Source organism: Lepidochelys olivacea, assembly GCF_965140295.1.
Source record: "Lepidochelys olivacea isolate rLepOli2 genome assembly, chromosome: 1".
Classification (NCBI taxonomy): Eukaryota; Metazoa; Chordata; order Testudines; family Cheloniidae; genus Lepidochelys; species Lepidochelys olivacea.
The window spans coordinates 12,157,977-12,180,036 of record NC_140411.1 but is presented as its reverse complement, the minus strand read 5'-3'; the positions used below and the strand labels follow the sequence as shown (position 1 = coordinate 12,180,036).

The following is a 22,060-nucleotide window of genomic DNA, read 5'->3' as shown; positions in this document are numbered from 1 at the left end:
TCCTCTATAGTCATAGGAGAGGGGCACATCCAAACATCTTCTGTTGATTTACACTATTTTACACACCGCTCTATTGATTCCCAGTGAGCTCCTCCCCTTCTCATTATTTCCATAGGGCTTGTAGGGACCACCTTAGTTGCTGTTCCATTTCCAGGTATCATGGTAGCGATTACACAGGTGCTGGCCTCCTAGTTGAGCATTTTGCATTCCCATACACATCTCCCCCCCTCCCCCGGTCAGCCTTTTGAAGCCATCCCCCACCCGTATCATGAGATTTTCTGTTCATTAAAACACTACAATGCTAGCAACAAGATAAGCACCACAGACAAACACAAAACACAGATCCATGGTATTGTGGGTTATTTTTCCACTGGCGCCAGCTTGCTTGTAGAGTGTCTGAAAAACAAAAGAAACAATCCCCACCCCCCTGGTGGGGACAGATTATTGCTTAATAATAATAATACCACTTTCTTTTACAAATTTCCTTGCTAATTGCCGGAAAAACAGAAGAATTACCTCCAGGCTGTTCTTATTTTGTTCTATAGTCAGGCTAGTGAATTACCCCACTCACTGGTCATTTATGAAATTCATGAGGTGGTATACCTCAGTTTCCCCTCTTGTGCAACAGACCATGTTTACAATAGTTTCTCTGCTGTACCAAGCTTTAAATTTATTCTCAGGTAATAGCTGAGACACAGCTTCAGATTTGAGCACTGTACAAACACACACACAAAATTCTCTTTTGCCTAACATTCCTTGCACTGTGATTACTCTTTTTTACACAACTGTACCCCGATTACACGTCCATCTTGTACAAGTAGACACAACCAGGGGCAGCCAAGTTAAGTTCCAATAGAAACCCCTTACATCCTTTAGTGATTTTGATTACATTACCCAATAGTCAAATAATTTTGATCAGATTCTCTCTCCGCCTGCTGCCTGCAGCAGTCCCTTATAGACCATTTCTGTGGGAAAAGGGCCCATTTTCCTTCAGAATAGCTGTAAAGGCTTCTGGGGACAGAAGCAAAGTGGTGGTATTAGCCACTCTGCCTGACCCCCTTGGATAATTTAATTACCAAGCTTCCATCCAATGTGACTGCATGGAGTTGCACATACAGTTACATTTATATAACTGGGTTTTATCATTAAACAAAAACTTCCTTCTTGTAACACCAAAAAGAAAAGGAGTACTTGTGGCACCTTAGAGACTAACCAATTTATTTGAGCATGAGCTTTCGTGAGCTACAGCTCACTTCATCGGATGCATACCGTGGAAACTGCAGCTGACTTTATATACACACAGAGAATATGAAACAATACCTCCTCCCACCCCACTGTCCTGCTGGTAATAGCTTATCTAAAGTGATCATCAAGTTGGGCCATTTCCAGCACAAATCCAGGTTTTTTCACCCTCCACCCCCCCACACAAATTCACTCTCCTGCTGGTGATAGCCCATCCAAAGTGACAACTCTCTACACAATAAGAAAAGGAGTACTTGTGGCACCTTAGAGACTAACCAATTTATTAGAGCATAAGCTTTCGTGAGCTACAGCTCACTTCATCAGATGCATATCGTGGAAACTGCAGCAGACTTTATATATACACAGAGAAAAAAAAATATATATATATATAGCTATCACCAGCAGGAGAGTGAATTTGTGTAATGACCATAAAATAATAGTTTTAATTGCATTTGGATAAATTGATGTAGATGACTCATTAATATAACAAATCTATTTCCATCTTTAAACCACAATACACTGGTCGAGTGGATGGGAGAAAGCAGTAGATGTGCTTATCTTGGTTTTAATAGGCTTTTGATGCATTCCCACATGACCTTCTTAAAAGCAAACTGGGGGAATGTGATCGAGATGAAATTACTTAAGGTGGGTGCACAAGTCTTTGAAGAATCTTATTCAGAGTAGTTATCAATAGGACATACCTAATGGGCTCCTGCGGGAGTCTGTCCTGGGTCTGGTACTGTAGTGGTCAGTATTTTCATTAATGACTTGAATAATGGAGCGGAGATTATGGTTATAATATTTGCAAATGACACTAAGCTCTGAGGAGCTGCACTTTGAAGGACAGCATCAGAATTCAAAATGATCTTGACAAATTGGAGAATTGGTCTGAAATTAGCAAGATAAAATTCAATAAAGGCAAGCGCACAGCACTATACACAGGAAGGAAAAACCAAATGCACAACTACAAAATGGGGAATAACTGTCAAGGCAGTAGTACTGCAGAAAAGGATCTGGGACCTATAGTGGATCAGAAACTGAACATGAGCCAATGATGATGCAGTTGCCAAAGAGGTTAATATAATTCAAGAGCGTATTAACAGGAGTGTTGCATGTAAGATATGGGAGGTAATGGTCCCCCTTGGCTAGGCATTGGTGCGGTCTCAGCTGGAGTATTGTGTGTTAGAGAGCTTATTCCTTCACTCTCCCACTTCCCTGGTCCTTCTCGCATGAACAGAGAGCAACAATACCCGAAGTCCGAAGGTGCAAACAATTCGATGTTTATTGGGGTGAACTTCCAGCAAGCTTAAATACAAGTTCCTTTTTCCTTATTTTCGAATCCCAACTTACTTCCTGTTTGCTCCTAATTTATATAGTAATATTATTAGCTATCATAGAATCATAGAATATCAGGGTTGGAAGGGACCCCAGAAGGTCATCTAGTCCAACCCCCTGCTCGAAGCAGGACCAATTCCCAGTTAAATCATCCCAGCCAGGGCTTTGTCAAGCCTGACCTTAAAAACCTCTAAAGAAGGAGATTCTACCACCTCCCTAGGTAACGCATTCCAGTGTTTCACCACCCTCTTAGTGAAAAAGTTTTTCCTAATATCCAATCTAAACCTCCCCCACTGCAACTTGAGACCATTACTCCTCGTTCTGTCATCTGCTACCATTGAGAACAGTCTAGAGCCATCCTCTTTGGATCCCCCTTTCAGGTAGTTGAAAGCAGCTATCAAATCCCCCCTCATTCTTCTCTTCCGCAGACTAAACAATCCCAGTTCCCTCAGCCTCTCCTCATAAGTCATGTGTTCCAGTTCTCAAATCATTTTTGTTGCCCTTCGCTGGACTCTCTCCAATTTATCCACATTCTTCTTGTAGTGTGGGGCCCAAAACTGCACACAGTACTCCAGATGAGGCCTCACCAATGTCGAATAGAGGGGGACGATCACATCCCTCGATCTGCTCGCTATGCCCCTACTTATACATCCCAAAATGCCATTGGCCTTCTTGGCAACAAGGGCACACTGCTGACTCATATCCAGCTTCTCGTCCACCGTCACCCCTAGGTCCTTTTCCGCAGAACTGCTGCCTAGCCATTCGTTCCCTAGTCTGTAGCTGTGCATTGGGTTCTTCCGTCCTAAGTGCAGGACCCTGCACTTATCCTTATTGAACCTCATCAGATTTCTTTTGGCCCAACCCTCCAATTTGTCTAGGTCCTTCTGTATCCTATCCCTCCCCTCCAGCGTATCTACCACTCCTCCCAGTTTAATATCATCCGCAAATTTGCTGAGAGTGCAATCCACACCATCCTCCAGATCATTTATGAAGATATTGAACAAAACCGGCCCCAGGACCGACCCTTGGGGCACTCCACTTGATACCGGCTGCCAACTAGACATGGAGCCATTGATCACTACCCATTGAGCCCGACAATCTAGCCAGCTTTCTACCCACCTTATAGTGCATTCATCCAGCCCATACTTCCTTAACTTGCTGACAAGAATACTGTGGGAGACCGTGTCAAAAGCTTTGCTAAAGTCAAGAAACACTACATCCACTGCTTTCCCTTCATCCACAGAACCAGTAATCTCATCATAAAAGGCGATTAGATTAGTCAGGCATGACCTTCCCTTGGTGAATCCATGCTGGCTGTTCCTGATCACTTTCCTCTCATGCAAGTGCTTCAGGATTGATTCTTTGAGGACCTGCTCCATGATTTTTCCAGGGACTGAGGTGAGGCTGACTGGCCTGTAGTTCCCAGGATCCTCCTTCTTCCCTTTTTTAAAGATTGGCACTACATTAGCCTTTTTCCAGTCATCCGGGACTTCCCCGGTTCGCCACGAGTTTTCAAAGATAATGGCCAATGGCTCTGCAATCACAGCCGCCAATTCCTTCAGCACTCTCGGATGCAACTCGTCCGGCCCCATGGACTTGTGCACGTCCAGCTTTTCTAAATAGTCCCTAACCACCTCTATCTCCACAGAGGGCTGGCCATCTCTTCCCCATTTTGTGATGCCCAGCGCAGCAGTCTGGGAGCTGACCTTGTTAGTGAAAACAGAGGCAAAAAAAGCATTGAGTACATTAGCTTTTTCCACATCCTCTGTCACTAGGTTGCCTCCCTCATTCAGTAAGGGGCCCACACTTTCCTTGGCTTTCTTCTTGTTGCTAACATACCTGAAGAAACCCTTCTTGTTACTCTTAACATCTCTGGCTAGCTGCAGCTCCAGGTGCGATTTGGCCCTCCTGATATCATTCCTACATGCCCGAGCAATATTTTTATACTCTTCCGTGGTCATATGTCCAACCTTCCACTTCTTGTAAGCTTCTTTTTTATGTTTAAGATCCGCTAGGATTTCACTGTTAAGCCAAGCTGGTCGCCTGCCATATTTACTATTCTTTCGACTCATTGGGATGGTTTGTTCCTGTAACCTCAACAGGGATTCCTTGAAATACAGCCAGCTCTCCTGGACTCCTTTCCCCTTCAAGTTAGTCCCCCAGGGGATCCAGGCCATCCGTTCCCTGAGGGAGTCGAAGTCTGCTTTTCTGAAGTCCAGGGTCCGTATCCTGCTGCTTACCTTTCTTCCCTGCGTCAGGATCCTGAACTCAACCAACTCATGGTCACTGCCTCCCAGATTCCCATCCACTTTTGCTTCCCCCACTAATTCTACCCGGTTTGTGAGCAGCAGGTCAAGAAAAGCGCCCCCCCTAGTTGGCTCCTCTAGCACTTGCACCAGGAAATTGTCCCCTACGCTTTCCAAAAACTTCCTGGATTGTCTATGCACCGCTGTATTGCTCTCCCAGCAGATATCAGGAAAATTAAAGTTATACCTTAACCAATCATTCTACTGAAATTTAACTAACCAATCCTAACATCTTGTAACATGATTAGCTAACCAATTATATCCCACCACCTTAATTAGTTTACACTCAGCAAAATTAATTATACAGCAGACAAAAACAATCACAGAACCAGACAGACCCCATGCCAATAAACAATAGCAAAGTGGGAACTATAATGACAAAACAATACAGAAGTGAGGATTTCACAACTACATCTATAAAGACATGAGTTTCCCAGCTGTGTCTATTGATAAGTGAGTTCTTACCAGACAGAAAACTATCAACCTCAATTTCCTTTTACATCTTCTAGGCACTTCCCTTTCTCTGGAGGTGATAGGCACTATCAGGACAGGATTGTATTCCTAACAGCCCAATAGCACCTTTTTTCAATGTGACTACTTTGGAATGTGAGGATGTGACCAGTCGCTTCCCAGTTTATGGCTGCCTCTGTCCCTTAGCCAAAGAACAGGGCCTCAGACTGTCACGGTAAGAGAAGGACCTTACACTGGCAGACAGTGATTTTGATTCTTTCTTTTATACCTCTAACTAGCCAAGTGATAAGAATACACCTAAATTCTTAAAGTACGGGCCTTTACAGACAGGCCTGAATATCTATATCCTAACATTGTGTCCAGTTTGGAGCGCCACGCTCCAAGAAAGATGGGGACAAAGTGGAGAGAGCCCAGAGGAGGAGGAGGAGGAGATGATGATGAGAAAAAGTTTAGAAGATGTGACCTATGAGGAAAGTTTAAAAACAAACGAAAAAACACCTAGGCATGTTTAGTCTCGAGAAAAGAAGGCTGAGGGGGGACCTGTTAAGTCTTCAAATACGTTATAAAGAGGACAGTGATCAATAGAACTTGTCCTACCTCCAATGGACATGAACAAAGTCTTCATCTGCGTAAGGGAGGTTTAGATTAGATATTAGGAAAACCTGTGTATCTGTCAGGGTGGTTAAGCACTGGAATCGGTTACGAAGGGAGGCTGTGGAATCCTCCTTGCTGGAGGTTTTAAAGAACAGTTTGGACAAACACCTGTCACGGATGGTCGAGAATTGTTTTCTTGGCCCTGCTTCAGCACAAGGGGCTGGATTAGATACTCTCTTGAGGTCCCTTCCAGCCAGAGCCATCCCTACGGTATGGCAAATTGGGGCGACTGCCCCGGGCCCCGCTGTTTGAGGGGCCCCATGCTTTGTGAGGAGGCAGTGGGCGGGGAGGTGAGGCAATAGGTGAGGAGGAGCCCGCCTACCAACCTCCTGCTGCCTGTCGGTGGTCCCGCCGATCAGCATCTTCCCCTTCCCTCCCAGCACCTACTGCAGATCAGCTGTTTTACTGTGCCTGAGGCACTGGGGGGAGGGGGATGGGGAGGAGCGAGGGTGCAGCGCACTAGTGGGGCCAGAACTGGGCAGGGAAGGGGTGAGGTGGGGGTTAGGGCCTTGGGTGGAGCCGTGGGAGAGCACCCACCCCCCGGCAGATAGAAACTTGGGACCTATGTCCTTGGCCCCGTACCCCCCTAGGGACAGCCCTGCTTCCAACTAAACATTTCTACGATAAACATCTGTTAAAAGCTTTGGGATTTACTAATTTTTACTCATAACTTTGGTAAATAAAAAAGATTCTAGTAATCACCTCGCTATTGAACAAGACCCTAACAAACTAGAATTCATTTAGGGAATTCTTGGCTGCTTTTCTTCCTCTGCAATACACATCGGATAATTCCTTTGTGGTACACCAGCATTATTGGTGTTAGCACTCTTTTGTGGGAATGGCACATTAATACTGGTAAAATATGCATTCTGCTAGGGTTTAGGATGCAATACTAAAACCTAATTATTTTTGCCAAATGTACTCGTGACTGTAAACGAGCACCTCCATGCCAGATGGGAAAGGGCTCCCTGGTATGTAACAGTAAATCTCAGCTGGCCTGACCAGGTCCGTGCACCTCACACTGTTGCCATGATATTCATTTAAAAGTTGTCTTGTAATATATCATTTGAAAACTAATAACACATTGGTTTCTGATATCACTGGGAAATGTATGTAAAAACATTGTGTGTGAAATTATGGATACTCTAATATTTTGTTTTGGAGACTGTAAACAGACAAAGGAGGCAAGCCAGGCGTTTTTCCAGACAAAGGAGAAGGGCAAAAACCTCTGTCTCAATTGCAAACTGAGCCAGGTGTGATCAGGGACTGGAACAATGGGCTGTTCACTTGCTTGGGAGATTGCAGGAAGATTTGCTTAAACAAGCAAAAATGTGGTAATCTGCAATGAGTCTTTCAGTTAGTGTGAAAGGAAATTCTCTTTGAAACCCTCTTCTTCGGTACACCTCTTCGGCCAGTATTGGTTCTGACCCAGCAACCAGTTCAAATAGGAAAAATGAATCTAAACTAGATTAAATTCCTTTTTGATGCACCAGCATTATTGGTTTGAGGGAAACTAGCTGTTGCTGCACAGTCAGCTGAGAGAACTTGCACACTGTGGTATTGGTCTTTTTGTGCATTTAAACTAAACGTTACATTATTCTCTACCATTCAGGGCTTATTTCCCATTGGTTGAACAGTTTTAAAGTAGGTCAGACTTTTGGGCCTAAATTGCTTATATTTTTCCTTTTCTAATGAAGGGTCATTGGTTTTGATTGGAGAAAAATGATGTTAGGCTATCATTTTAATCCTCTCTACTGCGTTTCTCTTAAGTGTAGCAAAAGCCGAGCAGTGCCAGGCAGTGCTAGCTCTAGAAACTGGCTGACCTTTGTGTGGTAAATGTCAGCGGTGCTCACTCAGTCTTTCAGATTCCAGTTGCCTTTTTTAACCTGTGCTTAAGACACTGCCTTAAGCTACTCTCTGAAGAACCGCTTCTCTAGTCTAAGCCATACTGTACCCAGTGTATACATACAGTTGCGCTGTCTGATTATCACAAGAGTTAACTGTGTTATAGCTGTGTATTAATTGTATTACAGATCCATCTGCATTGTTGGTGAGTCAGCTTTGAGTCTTGGATTGGGTCTATGCTACAAGTGCTGCACCATGCTGCTGTCTTACTGAATGCATCTGATGAAGTGAGCTGTAGCTCACGAAAGCTTGTGCTCTAATAAATTTGTTAGTCTCTAAGGTGCCACAAGTCCTCCTTTTCTTATTGCTGTAGTGTAGACCTTTACTACAGCAATGGGAAAACCCCTGTCATTGCAATAGTAATGAATACCCTCAAGTACGTCTTGAGAAGTGGTAGCTAGGTTGATGGAAGAATTTTTCCATCAACCTAGCAGTGTCTGCACCCTGACTAAGGTTCGCTTAACTGTGTCTCTCGGGTGTGAATTTTTCACACCCCCTAAGCAATATAGCTAGGTCGACTGAAGTTTTAGGTAAACCAGGCCTTGGTTACAGCTTTCATAGACTGATAGATTCCAAGGCCAGAATGGACCACTGTAATCATCTAGTCTGAGCTGTATAATACAGACCATAGAACTTCCCCAAAATGATTCCTAGAGCAGATCTTTTAGAAAAACATCCAGTTGTGATTTAAACATAGTCAGTGATGGAGAATCCACCACAATCCTTAGTAAGTTGTTCCAGTGGTTAATTGCTCCAACCATTAAAAGGTATGCCTTATTTCCAGTCTGTATTTATCTTCAACTTCTAGCCATTGGATCATGTTATACCTTTCTCTGATAGATTGAGGAGCCTTTATTAAATATTTATTCCCCAGGTAGATTCTTATAGTCTGTAATCAAGTCTCTGAACCCTCTGCAGTGTATCAACATCCTTCTTGAATAGCGTGCATCAGAACTGGACACCGTATTGCAGGAGTGGTTGCACTGTTGCCAGCTATAGAGATAAAATAACCTCTCTACTCCTACTTGACATTCCCATTCGTGCATTCCAGGATTCCATTAGCCCTTTTGGCCACAGCATCACAGTGGGAGCTCATGTTCAACATTTACATTTAGCCATATTAAAAACACTGTTTGCTTGCACCCAGTTTACCAAGCAATCCAGATGACTCTGTATCAGGGACCTGTCCTCTTCATTGTTTACCATCTGCAAATTTTCAGTGACTGTTGTTTTCTTCCAGCTTGAGAGAAATAGCTATCAAAAGTTACATCACCACCCCCAGTTCAGGGTGTTCTCTGCTCAACTGTGTGAATGAAATGAAAAGACTTCATTACTCCATGATCTCTTTACAAGATGCCTGGAAGGAACTTTCATTTCTATCTCTTAAACTGGTTCTCCTCTGTATTTGAGGGCTAAAAAGCTTTGCAAGGTGCCTCATAAAATAGAAGGATCCTCACGACACTATATAAACTAGTAAGTCTGAACAGTGCCATAAAAGTAAGAAGACCAGTTTTCTGCTTTAAGTATTTTATAATCTAAGGGTCTGATGATCTGTAGTTTTTGTTTGGGTAAATGCTAGACTCCATGGGGTAGAACCTTTTCTAGGTAGTATCATACAAATTGATGGTGCTATAATAAATATAACTTTATAAGCTATTAAACAGTATATAATTAGTAATAGCAAGCTAGGAGTTCCCCAGTGTGATGTGAGGCACTGCTACTGAGTGGATGTTTAGCAATAATAAGGGCCACTTTGGTGGCATGGCTCCTGTAGTGAGCTCTAGGAGGCAGTGCACAGGTACTGAGCCTCCTTGCTGCCAATCTGTAGATTAAAGGACTGAGCCCCCTTCCAGACTCTCAGGGAGAACAGTCCTGCCCTCTCCTTGCCATGGCATATGAGTAGATGAAAACCGGAAGTACAAACGCGGTTTCCTATAGCTTATGGAGGTTATTCTCGTGTATGGGGCTATTCTGCCCTAAGTAAATGGGCTGGTGTTCTTTTCAGAGTCTCATCTTCTTACTCCACAGATCTGCTTCCTGTGTTGTCACTATATCCACATTTACAACAGTAGGAAACACAGAATTTTGATCAGTTAATTTAAAAAATGTTTTCAACCTTCTTTCTGCCCTGACTCTCCATATCGTATTAATCTAAGGACATGCTGGGTGAGAATGCTCTGTGATCATTTTGTCCTTCAGCCTTCTCTTCAGCATATTTCTTTAACTGAGCCTTTACTTTTTTCAGATAGCTTTGTCCCCTGCTGATGTAAAAGAGGGAGTACCACCTAGGGAAATGGCAGATTTTGCCTCTTGCTGCTGTTGCTGAATATGAGTTTTGTGGGACAGGGCTCTTAATACATACGCATGTACATGTCATCCCGCCCTCTGCCAGCATAAGATGTGGGGGAGGAGGAGTGCTTGAGGATCATATCCTTTGCCTCTTTTTGATCATCTGCCTCAACACTGTCCTTGTGCTGAGTTTCTGAATGGATGGGGCTCCCCCAACAGCCTTGACCGTCCCTTCTTACCTGCAGAGTTATTTGCAGAGGGCTGGAGAAGGAGCATTTAAAAAAAATTCCCCCTCCCCGCTTATTTTCTGTAATAACTGAAATAACAAACCACAAGCAAACACACTTCCATATTTCAGGCAGAAGGCCCCCCTGAAGTAGACTTCTGGTCATCTTGCCAACATATTCTATACAGTACCTCAATTTATTGAACAGAATGTGTCACTGGACTTTTCAATACAGTAGAACCTCAAAGATGTGAACACCAGAGTTACAGACTGATGGGTCAACCGGACATCAGGTGAAGTCGTAAATAATCGGGCAGCAGCAGAGACCCCACCTGCTTAAAAAAAAAAAAAAAGCAAGTACTGTACCTGTATTGCATCTTAAAGGTAGGCACATTTGGGCTGCCCGTCTCCACCCCGCTCCCATCCCTGCGCACGGGGCAGCCACTTACAGCAAGACACTGGGGTGCCAGCCCAAGGCAGCTGGAGCCAGCTAGCAGAGCAGGAGCAGTCTTGAGGTCTTCATTGCTTTCACCCCCACCCCCCATTGCTTTCACACACACCTCTGCAGATAGGGGGACAAGCTTGCAAACTCATGCAGGGGCTGAGTAGGGAGCAGCTCAGCTGCCGCTGAAACGTGGCCTGGAGTGTCGGCTGCTGGATATGGAGCCCGAACTGTGCTTTATTCAGAGTTACAGACAACCTCCATTCCCAAGGTGTCGGTAACTCTGAGGTTCTACTGTTGATATTCTGAGCAAGTTGAGGGCTTTCCATAGCATCTGCCCTCCCTCCCCCTCCCCCATCACATACCCTTTCTATACCCAAAAACTTGCAGAGACTCCTCCACATATCAAATTAAGATTCAGCCTTAAACAGTGTTCAGCTCTCTCTCCTTTCAAGGTACTTGTCCACTGATCTCAGTGTGGGGGCCACAGTGGATAGACAGCCAGAGGGAAAGAATTCTTAACAGTGATCAGTGAAATAACTAGAGGGCTTAGATTGCCTAGTTTAATGTAATCAAGGGAGGATAGGGGAGGGCCATTATATTTCATTTAAACTGGTCAATGTAATTGCAGGAAATTAAAATTCTTTTTTACATTTAAAAATGTACTATGCACTGCATGCACACCCAGATATCTCAAATTCTTGAATACATGTTATGACATTCTGTATCTCGAGGGAACACCCTGCACCCCCATTTTCATCCTGATAATAAGATTGTGTGGTATCCAATGCAAAGTTTGTCATGTTAGGTCATGATGAACTGAGCATTGTTGTTAAAGTGATGTTATAGTAATTGTTATTATAGTAATGTTATAGGTTATAATTTCATGTATATAGTTATGAGGCTGAAAATGTGTCTTCATGGCTTAAAATAAGCCCAGGCAAAAACTCTCCAAGAGCAGAGAGGCAGTTCACACCTCATCAGGGCATGTATGGGACAAACCCAGCCCAGCCTTACAGGAACAAAGGACAAGCCAGGCAACAACAAAGGATCTGTTGGACTCTGTCACCCCTCCTTCTTTGGTCAGTTTGGGACTGCGATGAGGTAATGCTCATCTGACTTTGAAGGGGGGAGGGGGCAAAGCCAAGAGGGAAGAAAGAACATGATAAAAGGGAGAGACGTTTGCCATGCTCTTGGTCTCTCTTCCACTTCCATCTACAGACATCACCACCAAGCGACTGAAGCGCTGATCAAAGGGGAGAGCCTGGCTAAGGGCGGCCAGCCAGCCTGTGGTGAGACGCATCTAAGTTTGTAAGAAGAAAAGGAGTAGCTGTAGCTCACGAAAGCTTATGCTCAAATAAATTTGTTAGTCTCTAAGGTGCCACAAGTACTCCTTTTCTTTTTGCGAATACAGAGTAACACGGCAGCTACTCTGAAACCTAAGTTTGTAAGGACACTGAAAGTGTTAAGATCAGCTTAGAATGCGTTTTGCTTTTATTTCATTTGACCAAATCTGACTTATGTTTTGACTTATAATCACTTACATTTGATCTTTATAGTTAATAAATTCATTTGTTTGTTCTACCTGAAGCAGTGCATTTGGTTTGAAGCGTGTCATAGGCTCCCCTTGGGATAAGAAGCCTGGTGCATATCAATTTCTTTGTTAACTTGACGAACTCATTTAAGCTTGCAGTGTCCAGCAGGCATAACCAGACACTGCAAGATGGAGGTTTCTAGGGTTGTTTGGGACCGGAGATATTGGCTAGTGTTATTCAGTTACACAATCCAAGGAGCAGCTTACATGCCGGAGTCTGTGCGTGAACAGCCCAGGAGTGGGAGTCTCACAGCAGAGCTGTGTAATGCTGGCTCCTAGAGTCAAAGATTGGAGGGACCTAGCAGATCACCGGTCCGGATAACACCAGGGAAACGTCACACATGTGCAGACTTTGCAATAGTACAGCTTGGGTGAGCACTAACCAGAGGTCAGTTAAAACCAGTGTTTGAGTTATGCCAGGTCTTGTCTGCCAACTGATGTCTAGAGTTAAACATCAGCAATTATTAAGGCATCACACATGGTGTCTAGACTCACTGACTGTTTAGCTGACATTTTATACTGAGATTCATTGTGGTGTGTTGACCTCAGGCATACTAAGTGAGACAAAATGGAACCTCTCTCTAGCCATGGGCTCTGTATTAAACTTGTCTCCACTAGAAGCTGGTCTTTGTATACGTTACACCCTGCAGGGCTGAGCCCTGACAGTTCAGCACTCTCTGGTCTCTCATACAGGTGATTTATCTGATATCCTGAAAGATGGTGGTAAAGAGGATGAGACTAGTGCTGGCAAGTGAAATCCAATACAGGTATAACATTATTCATGGAATTCAGGGGTAAGCCCAGAAGCTCCTTGGTGTGAATTCATCCTTGGATCAGCACTACCGATTTCAGTGTACTTACAACTGGGATGAATTTAACCCTGTTGTCCAAAAATCAGAAATAGATGCACGTATTGCGTCTCCTCCAACTCTCTGTAGAACCTTCAGTATAGGTGGGCGCTGAAGCACATCAGTTATTTTTATCCAGCCACTTCTCCCAAAATAACCTACTGTACTTGAATCACTTCCAGTCTGACTTCCACCCTTTCACAACCCTGGAACTGCCCTTCTAGTAGTGTTCATTCAGCTCTTCTGTTTTGACCATGGCTCCCGGCTATTTTTTCCCTTTTAACCCATTTTGTTCACCTGTTTCCTTCACTTTGTGTTTGTTATACTTTATCTGCAGTCTGTCCAAGATAGTCACATTCATCCCCATCATGCTGTCTTCTCTTAGTTTGTCTGTTATAGATAACAAAGCTGAAACTGTCCAATCCTCACCCCCTTTCATACATGTATTTTGACTATACCAAGTGTAAGCAAATGTAACCAAATGTACTGTAAGCACACTGATCCTGAGGATGTGTACTTAAGCACTGTTCATACTGCTATATCATAGTGACCTAGAGGAAATCAGCCAGGACGAGTTCCTGATGATCTTGTAGAGCATATGACCTTGTGGGGAGAGGTTTAAACTCTTCTCTTGGAGAGAGAGAGGCAACCCCAAAGAATTTTCCCTATTCACCAATCATGGTATTTCTTCAGTATCTTTGCTGCCAAACCTCAGGAGATGGGGAGAAGTCTTTAAGAAAGTCTTAGGGAATGTCAAGGAAATAGAGCAGTTAATTTTTCGGCTGAAGTCTATTCAGAATGCCTTATTGACATTCTTGAAAAGTCTGTTAAAGGGGCCCAAATTTTACATCAAGGTTCACCAAGGCAGTAGCTTCTTGGCGTAAGTTTAAAGGTGTTCCAAGAACCTGCAGCTCCCATTGAAGTCAGTTGTAGCAGCTCTGAAAATGGGGCCATCCATATTTATCTTGTGCACAGAATAACTTTCAAGAACAAATGGTGTATGTGTGTGGCAGGGGAGAAATGAAGGCCAAGAAGGGCCGGTGTAAGGCTGAGATGAAAACTGCGGGGATGGGGGAAGCATTGGAACAAATAGCAAGTTAGCACGGAGTGGAGAAGGTCCAGTCAAAACTAGAAAATTCTGATGATATCAGCGTCTGTGTGTCCCTTCTTTAGTTGCTTTTACTAGCTAGAGTCTCTGGCTGGCTCCTCCCTGTAGTTGGTTTAAAGTATAATGTACCCAGGTCACTGCATCCACTTTAATTTGTATTTAATGTTTCTGACCTTTAACATCTTTCTGAATTGTTTTCAATTTATAATGGAGGTAGGGGGAAAATGCAGTCTTAACTTGAAAATTCACTTTGCTAAATGCCTATTAAAAATTGTACCAAGTGTTAACAAAGTTGTACTCTTGGTTGACAACTAATAAAAATGGAAGTCTCCAGTTAATTAATACCACCCTACTTCTTGTTGTCAGAGTGCTTAGTCTGAACAGCTGCTCCAGGCAGAACATCAGTTTTTGAGAAAGATGTTGCTGTCTGTGAGAGTCACGGTGAATGGGTGCTCTGTAGTAAACATGCTGTGTATCAAATGCTTAAAGGCAGCTAAGCTCAATATAATTACTTGTAGAATTTTTTCATGTTCAGTGTTATGGTTGGGATCTTATCCCACAGCATCAACAATTTAGTCCCCTTGCATACATGTATATAACATCCATTGTTTGATTACAGTGCAGGACAGTGAATCTAATTTTTGGGTAATAGAGGGAATGGTCAATGTTATAGGGCCATGCCCTGTGATACCTATTTCAGAAAGCAGCATTTTGGGTAATCTTGGTAGCATTGCTTTGTATAGCTTACCTATTCATACCTGACTTGTGTGAAGTGCAGTTGCTTTATTGTTGACATTGGAACTATGACTTTGACTTTCCTAACTTCAGTTCTACCACAGCCATAATGTTGCACAACCATAACTTGTTTGTCTTAAACCTTGGCTTGAAGACAAAACAAACAAACATAACTTGAGTCAGACCTAATTGTGTCGTAAGTGACAGTTGGTCTCTGAGACTTTGTGGATTATCTCAGTGAAAGTCGGGAGCTTCCTCATTCTGGAGAATGAAACAAGAGGTTGCTCTTTAACTGGGTATCCAGAACCACAAATAGCAAAGTTGCTATGAAGCTATTTAGGCAGGTTGCGTGGTCTACTTGAGAATGTAGCAGATTTCTTCAAACTTCCGCTGCTATTAAGTTCCGTCATCCTGTAATTTGTCTTTCATTACTGTTGCCTTGCTCTAATGTGCACAAAGCAGAAAGCTTCTTGAGTAACAATTATATTGGCTAAAGCTAACAAATAGATCTGCTATCAGATCACTTTTAGAGTCCATTGAACTAGTAGGGCTCCATGTGGGTAAAAAGGCCTGCCTGTGAGGGTACAACTGCAGGTTAGGTATAGTACTTAAATGATGCTTTTGATAAATCCAAATTAATGCCTCTTTAAGAAAGAGGCTTTTGTTGCTGACTTGCCATAGTAACAAGGCAACAAACCTACTTCTGTGTCATCAAATTCACTTGTAAAAGAATAAATGGACACAAATCAGATGTCAAGAATTATAACATTCATAAACCAGTTGGAGAACACTTCAATTTCTCTGGTCACGCGATTACAGACATGAAAGTTGTGATATTACAACAAAAAAACTTCAAATCCAGACTCCAGCGAGAAACTGTTGAATTGGAATTCATTTGCAAATTTGATACAATTAACTTAGGCTTGAATAGAGACTGGGAGTGGCTAAGTCATTATGCAAGGTAACCTATTTCCCCTTGTTTTTTCCTAACTCCCCCCCCCCCGACATTCTTGTTAAACCCTGGATTTGTGCTGGAAATGGCCCAACTTGATTATCATACACATTGTGAGGAGAGTGATCACTTTAGATAAGCTATTAGCAGCAGGAGAGTGGGATGGGAGGAGGTATTTTTTCATGCTTTGTGTGTATATAAAAAGATCATCTACACTTTCCACAGTATGCATCCGATGAAGTGAGCTGTAGCTCACGAAAGCTTATGCTCAAATAAATTGGTTAGTCTCTAAGGTGCCACAAGTACTCCTTTACTTGTAATCCTAGACTCATAGAAGATTAGGATGGAAGCGACCTCAGGAGGTCAGCTAGACCAACCCCCTGCTCAAAGCAGGACCAACCCCAACTGAATCAAACTTACATTTAAAATAGTTAGTTGCAAAACATGCTCGGCAGCTGACTTCATCCAACTACTGTTTGTTTATAGGTCAGTTGTTTCTGCATTCTGGTGATATCTGTAGAAGTATGCTAGCAGAGAGAGTCACACACTGACTCGCCATCCACATACAACTCATGGATACTTGGCCTCTTAAAGATTAGGCCATTAAAAAAATCAGCTTTTAGTCTGATTTGCCATTAATTTTATTGCAAGCCTTTCTAGTTGACATAGACCTCTGAGGGTGTGTCTACACAGCTGCTGGGGCCAAGTCTTGTAGCCCGCGTTGACAGACTTGTTTTAGTGGGGCTTACATTAGCACGCTTAAAAATAGCCGTGTGGATGTTCAGGTTTGGTCTGTGGCACCTAGGGAGTCCAAATGTCAAAGCAGTGCCTACACGGCTTGTAGCACGCTAGCCTAAGCCCTGCAAGTGTGAGTCTGTCGAGATTCGCTCCCGGCAGCTGTACACATACCAAAGAGTCCTTGGTAAAATGCGCTTCATTTAATTTCACTCATATCCCCAGTCACTCCAGGATTTGGGTCTAATCTAATTCCATAATAAAGAAGCAACAAACTAGACAGGATTATTTGAATGGCAATTAAAAATAAAAATAGCAGAGGCAGAAACAGTTACTGCCAGAAGTTTAAAAACAGCAGTGGGGACCTTGACCAAATAAAAGCAGTTTCAGCTTTACTGGGGTAGATTTGCACTGGGTTTGAGGGATCAGGTAGGGAACATATCTAAGACCAGTTAAATTATTTAGATCTAACTGGATTTTTCTGTCATGGAAGGAAAGTATTTTGAAGGAAATATCCTCTCAGCATGTATATTCAATGAGGCATGTCAATTATAGTTCAATAGCCCTATTGAACATCAACATGAATCTTTGAAATAATGGACCACTTGTTGGCAGGCATAATGATGAGTCAGTTCAGCCTCAATCAAATGGGATTTTTCCAAATAATAGGTTGGATAATGGATTGGAGGCTCTTGACCATGAGAGAGAGTTTGATACTGTCTTCAGTTACATATGATGGTTACATACAAGGACATCTGAGCCATTCTTCTGGTTAAGTGTCAGTGCCGATCCTAGAGAGACAAGGTGCATGAGGTAATCGGACCAACTTCTGTGAGAAGTTTTGATCTTACACAGAGCTCTCAGACCTTGTGTCTCTTGTATTATAAATGGCAGATATTTGCATACAATCTCTAATTCTGACCTGGATTTTCTGACCTGATATTTAAAAAATATTAAGCTATTGTCTGGGTACTGTGTGTATCTATTATAGTTCACTGGATTCATGGCCAGTGAGGATTGCTAATTATTGTATTTATTTTTTCGATCTCTGAATTAAAAAAAAAAAAAAGACAATACTTCAGCACAATGATTTGGAGCTATTAAATTGTGCATATGGTTAGTCTGTGACCATATACCCCTGTCATTGTTATCCAGTTCATTCCTTCTTTTAGGCCGACTTGTTGCATCTTTTCTTAAGCTAGTTTATAAGCTCCTCATTGTGGGAACCACCTTTTTCTATATGTTCAGATAGCACCCTGATTCTTATTGGGGCCTCTGGATGCTACTATAATACAAATAATGGCTATGGGCCCAATTCTGCAAACACTTGAAGTTTGGTGGGACTACTCTTTGGAAAAGTTACTCATGTGCATAAGTGTGTGACTGGACTCTAAGGTTACATACTAGTTTCAATCGCATCTTTTTTTACATAAAGAAAAGGAGGACTTGTGGCATCTTAGAGACTAACCAATTTATTTGAGCATAAGCTTTCGTGAGCTACAGCTCACTTCATCGGATGCATATTGTGCATTCCACAGTATGCATCCGATGAAGTGAGCTGTAGCTCACGAAAGCTTATGCTCAAATAAATTGGTTAGTCTCTAAGGTGCCACAAGTACTCCTTTTCTTTTTGCGAATACAGACTAACACGGCTGTTACTCTGAAACCTTTTTTTACATAGAATTTTCTCATTGTAGGCTTAAAGGGACATGATTTGAAAGATCATTTGTCTGAATGTTGTACCGACTATAGTGACATCTAGAAGTACTGTGGTTTAAAAGCTAGCAAAAAAATTCTGAATCTTTTTTATTTTGTGTCTAGTCAGTTTCATCGTTCCTCTGCAAAACTTCTCCCTTGCAGAAAAGATTTGCATAAATGTAAACAGTGGAGAAGAAATACCCTATAAAAGGAACTGGAGACAAAATCAGAGCATGTTGTTTAAGTCTGTTTTAGAGCATTTAAATTGGCAGCATTCTTGTAAACTTCTCATACTGGTCTCTATCCAAAGTCAAATTGTATTTGACAGTCTGACTGTTGGGTGAGAGTGAAGCATTCCTCCCCATTCCCAGTTGTAAAAAGAAACAGCTGAGCTCTGAAGCGTAAAAGTTGATATGGACCTTGTGCTTACCGAGGATGACTTCCATCGCTTAGGTTGAACAAAATCTGTTTTGATTTAATCATTCAAAATTGTTCGTTGAATATGTGCAGTAGAAAACTAAAGTTTACACATGCACACTTGAATATGGCTATGTATACAAGTGCAATACAAATACGGAAGTGCACATGTATTGGTTTGTGGAATTCAGCAGTGGTGAAGGCAGAATTTGTAAGGCTTGCAAATAGAATAGCTATGGAGTAATGAGCCTGTAAGTTCCACAAGGAGAAATGTTTTCTAAAACCAGCCTCCACGCTTCCAGCTTCCCCCAGAAAACACTAGGAAATTCAGTGCAGAAAACATGCTGAGGTTGCACAGTTAGAAATAAAAAGGTTCAAACTTCAATGTTAATCAGCAGTTGTGCAGCAGAAGACATCAAGATATGCCTTTTGTAATAAGTAGTAATACTGTACCCCAAAGAGGAATAGAAAATGGTTCATATGTACCATGTAGTGCAAATACCGTGTACGCTCTTGTATTCTTCTGGATAAACCTCTAATTTATATAATTCGGCCTTGCTTCACATCAAGCAATAAAAGTTGCTGTTGGAACTGCAGTTTCTGCTTTGCATTGCCAGACTTTATCATTATCTATGCAGTCTTCACATGGCATGAATGCTGGGTTTTATATTTTAAAATATTTTTTACAGTTCTGATTAAATTATTGGTACACCACAGTAATATTTTTGTCCCTGCTTAGAGACACTGAAGCTGCTTGTGCATTCATATTTACATTCTCCTAAATGAAAACAAATCTTGCCCTAACCTTTTTTTTTACTACTGTGGGTGCTCACAAATCCAAACACATTTCTGAGGCTGAATGTAACTTGAATATCCCTCACACGTCCTGACTGTGACACCAACTTAATCGTTGCTTGACTCCTCTGCTTGTCTCTCTCACCAACAGAAGTTGGTCCAGTAAACAATATCTCACCCACCTTGTGTCTCTAATATCCTGGGACGAACACTGCTACAACAACAGCATATCATCTGTTTGAGTAACTTAAAGCTAAACTGGACAAAGCACTAGGGAATGGTTCTGCATGAGCTGCTAGAAACAAATAAGATTATGTAATACTGTAGGGGGTAGATTTTTGAAAGGCACCTGTGGAGCCCAACTCCCACTGACTAACGGTGCCTTTGAAATTTACCCATAAGCCTTTTAAAATCCCCAATTCCTAGTGCAGCTGACAAGCAATTTTGTTACGACTCTTTGCAATGTAAACTACTCCAAGATATCTGGTTCTGGGCCTTAACTTTGGAAAGGAACATCTTCTGGAGTACAATGCACTTCTTTAATTATTGAGTCATACATAATTAGGCTTGGCAGAATTTGACTCGATCAGTTTGATGGATAATATAAAAAATGTTTGTTTTTAAGGATTTTGCTGACTTTTATCTATTTAACTTTTCACAGTTGCAGGAAATTATGGGGTATTTCAGACAATAGGAAGGTCAGAGAATAATTATTTAATCACAGTAGATGTTGAGATTTAGAAAGTTAAAGCTTTGTAACCGCTAAAACACAGTCAACATCACTTGTCAAAATATACAAAGTAAATTTGAGCCTTAACTCAAATTCTAGCAAGTTCTCAAACAGCACTTTTCTTTCTTTGCCTATATGTAAACTTTGATGATTATAGATGGGAATGTTTGTGTTTGATTTATGTGTGTATGGTGAAATTGACATTTACCAATAAAAATCTGCTGTTTCCAAGCCTATGCATAATTAAATATGTTTGAGGAGAGATCATGCTAGAAATGACACAGGTTAGAGCAAAGAATGATCCTTTCTTACACCAACATAGAACTTGTATTATAAAAGAGCTTGGGTTGTGGATACGGAGACCACTTCTTCCTATCCTGTGAATTTGTGTTAAAATAATTCTCTCACTAACTGCACTGCAGCAGTAATTGTTCCATCAGATTCTCCTTGAGCAATGGGAACAGAACCTTTGTTTTTCTTTTGCAGAACCCTAAAACAAAAGAGCAGATTGAAAACCTGGTACGGAATGGGATGAATAAAGAGCTGCGGGATCGTCTCTGTTGCAGGCTGACCTTCGGGACTGCTGGACTTCGTTCTGCCATGGGGGCAGGCTTTTGCTACATTAATGACCTTACAGTGATCCAGTCAACACAGGTAACTTGGGTAGTATTATACAGGCAGACTTCTTGATAATGATTTCATAGTAATCATCTTGATCACTTAAAATTGTGCCTTTCATCTTCAAAATTCACAACACATTTAAACTTACTTGAAGCTATATATAGGAATTGTCACCCATCACTGAAATCCAGCCTCATGGGTGGAATGTGGCAGCTGTTCAACAGTACACAGCAATACCAAAAGGACAAGAAGTGTAAAACTACTCATCCAGCTAAACCCACCCAAGGCATCTTCGGTAGGCCGGATGTAATTACCTAAAGTGGAATTTTGCCAGTGAGTTAAAGCTTTTTGTGTTAACTTCAGGGGACTTATCTGACATTACATGAGCAAACAAAATGCTCTTGTTTGCAAGTATTTGAAAGATGTAAATACTGAGAAGGAATTTTCTATATTCTCTATTTTCAGGGTTTCTATCCTCTCCCCCCCCCCCATGTGAGTGGCAATCTGGTGGGGGGGGGGGAGGGTGCTTGCCCTTTTGAGAGGGTCTGAATGTGATGAAGTGGGAATGTTTCTTAATATTTTGTATGATTACTGTGCATACCTCAGTTTCCCCTATGTGCTGCATGTTGAAATAGGTGGTGGGAAGGGTTGTTTTGCTCTGCTAAAGTCTCAGCAGAATATGGCCACTCTGATGTCTGGGCATGGTGCCTGGCAACTAATGACCTTGGACTGCCCCCACCCCCTGCAGGAAGCCAGCTGTTTTTGTCCAGCTAGGGGACTGAGAGCTTAGGTAGATAGCCAGGTGATCTTGTTCAGACCAGGAAGAGAAACAAACAATAGAGGAGAGACCCTTAGGGTAGTATAGTGTGGGCTGTTGGAAGTAGGAAACACGCTTCTGGACTGGGGACAAAGAGGAGGGGCAGGACTGACCCAGGTGGACTATGCTGTAATTTTTGT

General features: G+C 42.2%; 1 protein-coding gene across 2 annotated transcripts in view; it reads left to right on the top strand.

Moving 5' to 3' along the window:
- Window positions 1-22,060, top strand: part of PGM2L1 (phosphoglucomutase 2 like 1) — a 77,252-nt gene that overhangs the window by 8,335 nt on the left and 46,857 nt on the right. For both annotated transcript variants that reach the window (XM_084628332.1, XM_084628331.1), the window contains exon 2: window positions 20,969-21,136. In XM_084628332.1, coding sequence (XP_084484458.1) covers window positions 21,014-21,136 — 123 coding nt within the window. In that variant the 5' untranslated portion in view covers window positions 20,969-21,013. The remainder of the gene's footprint in view (window positions 1-20,968; window positions 21,137-22,060) is intronic.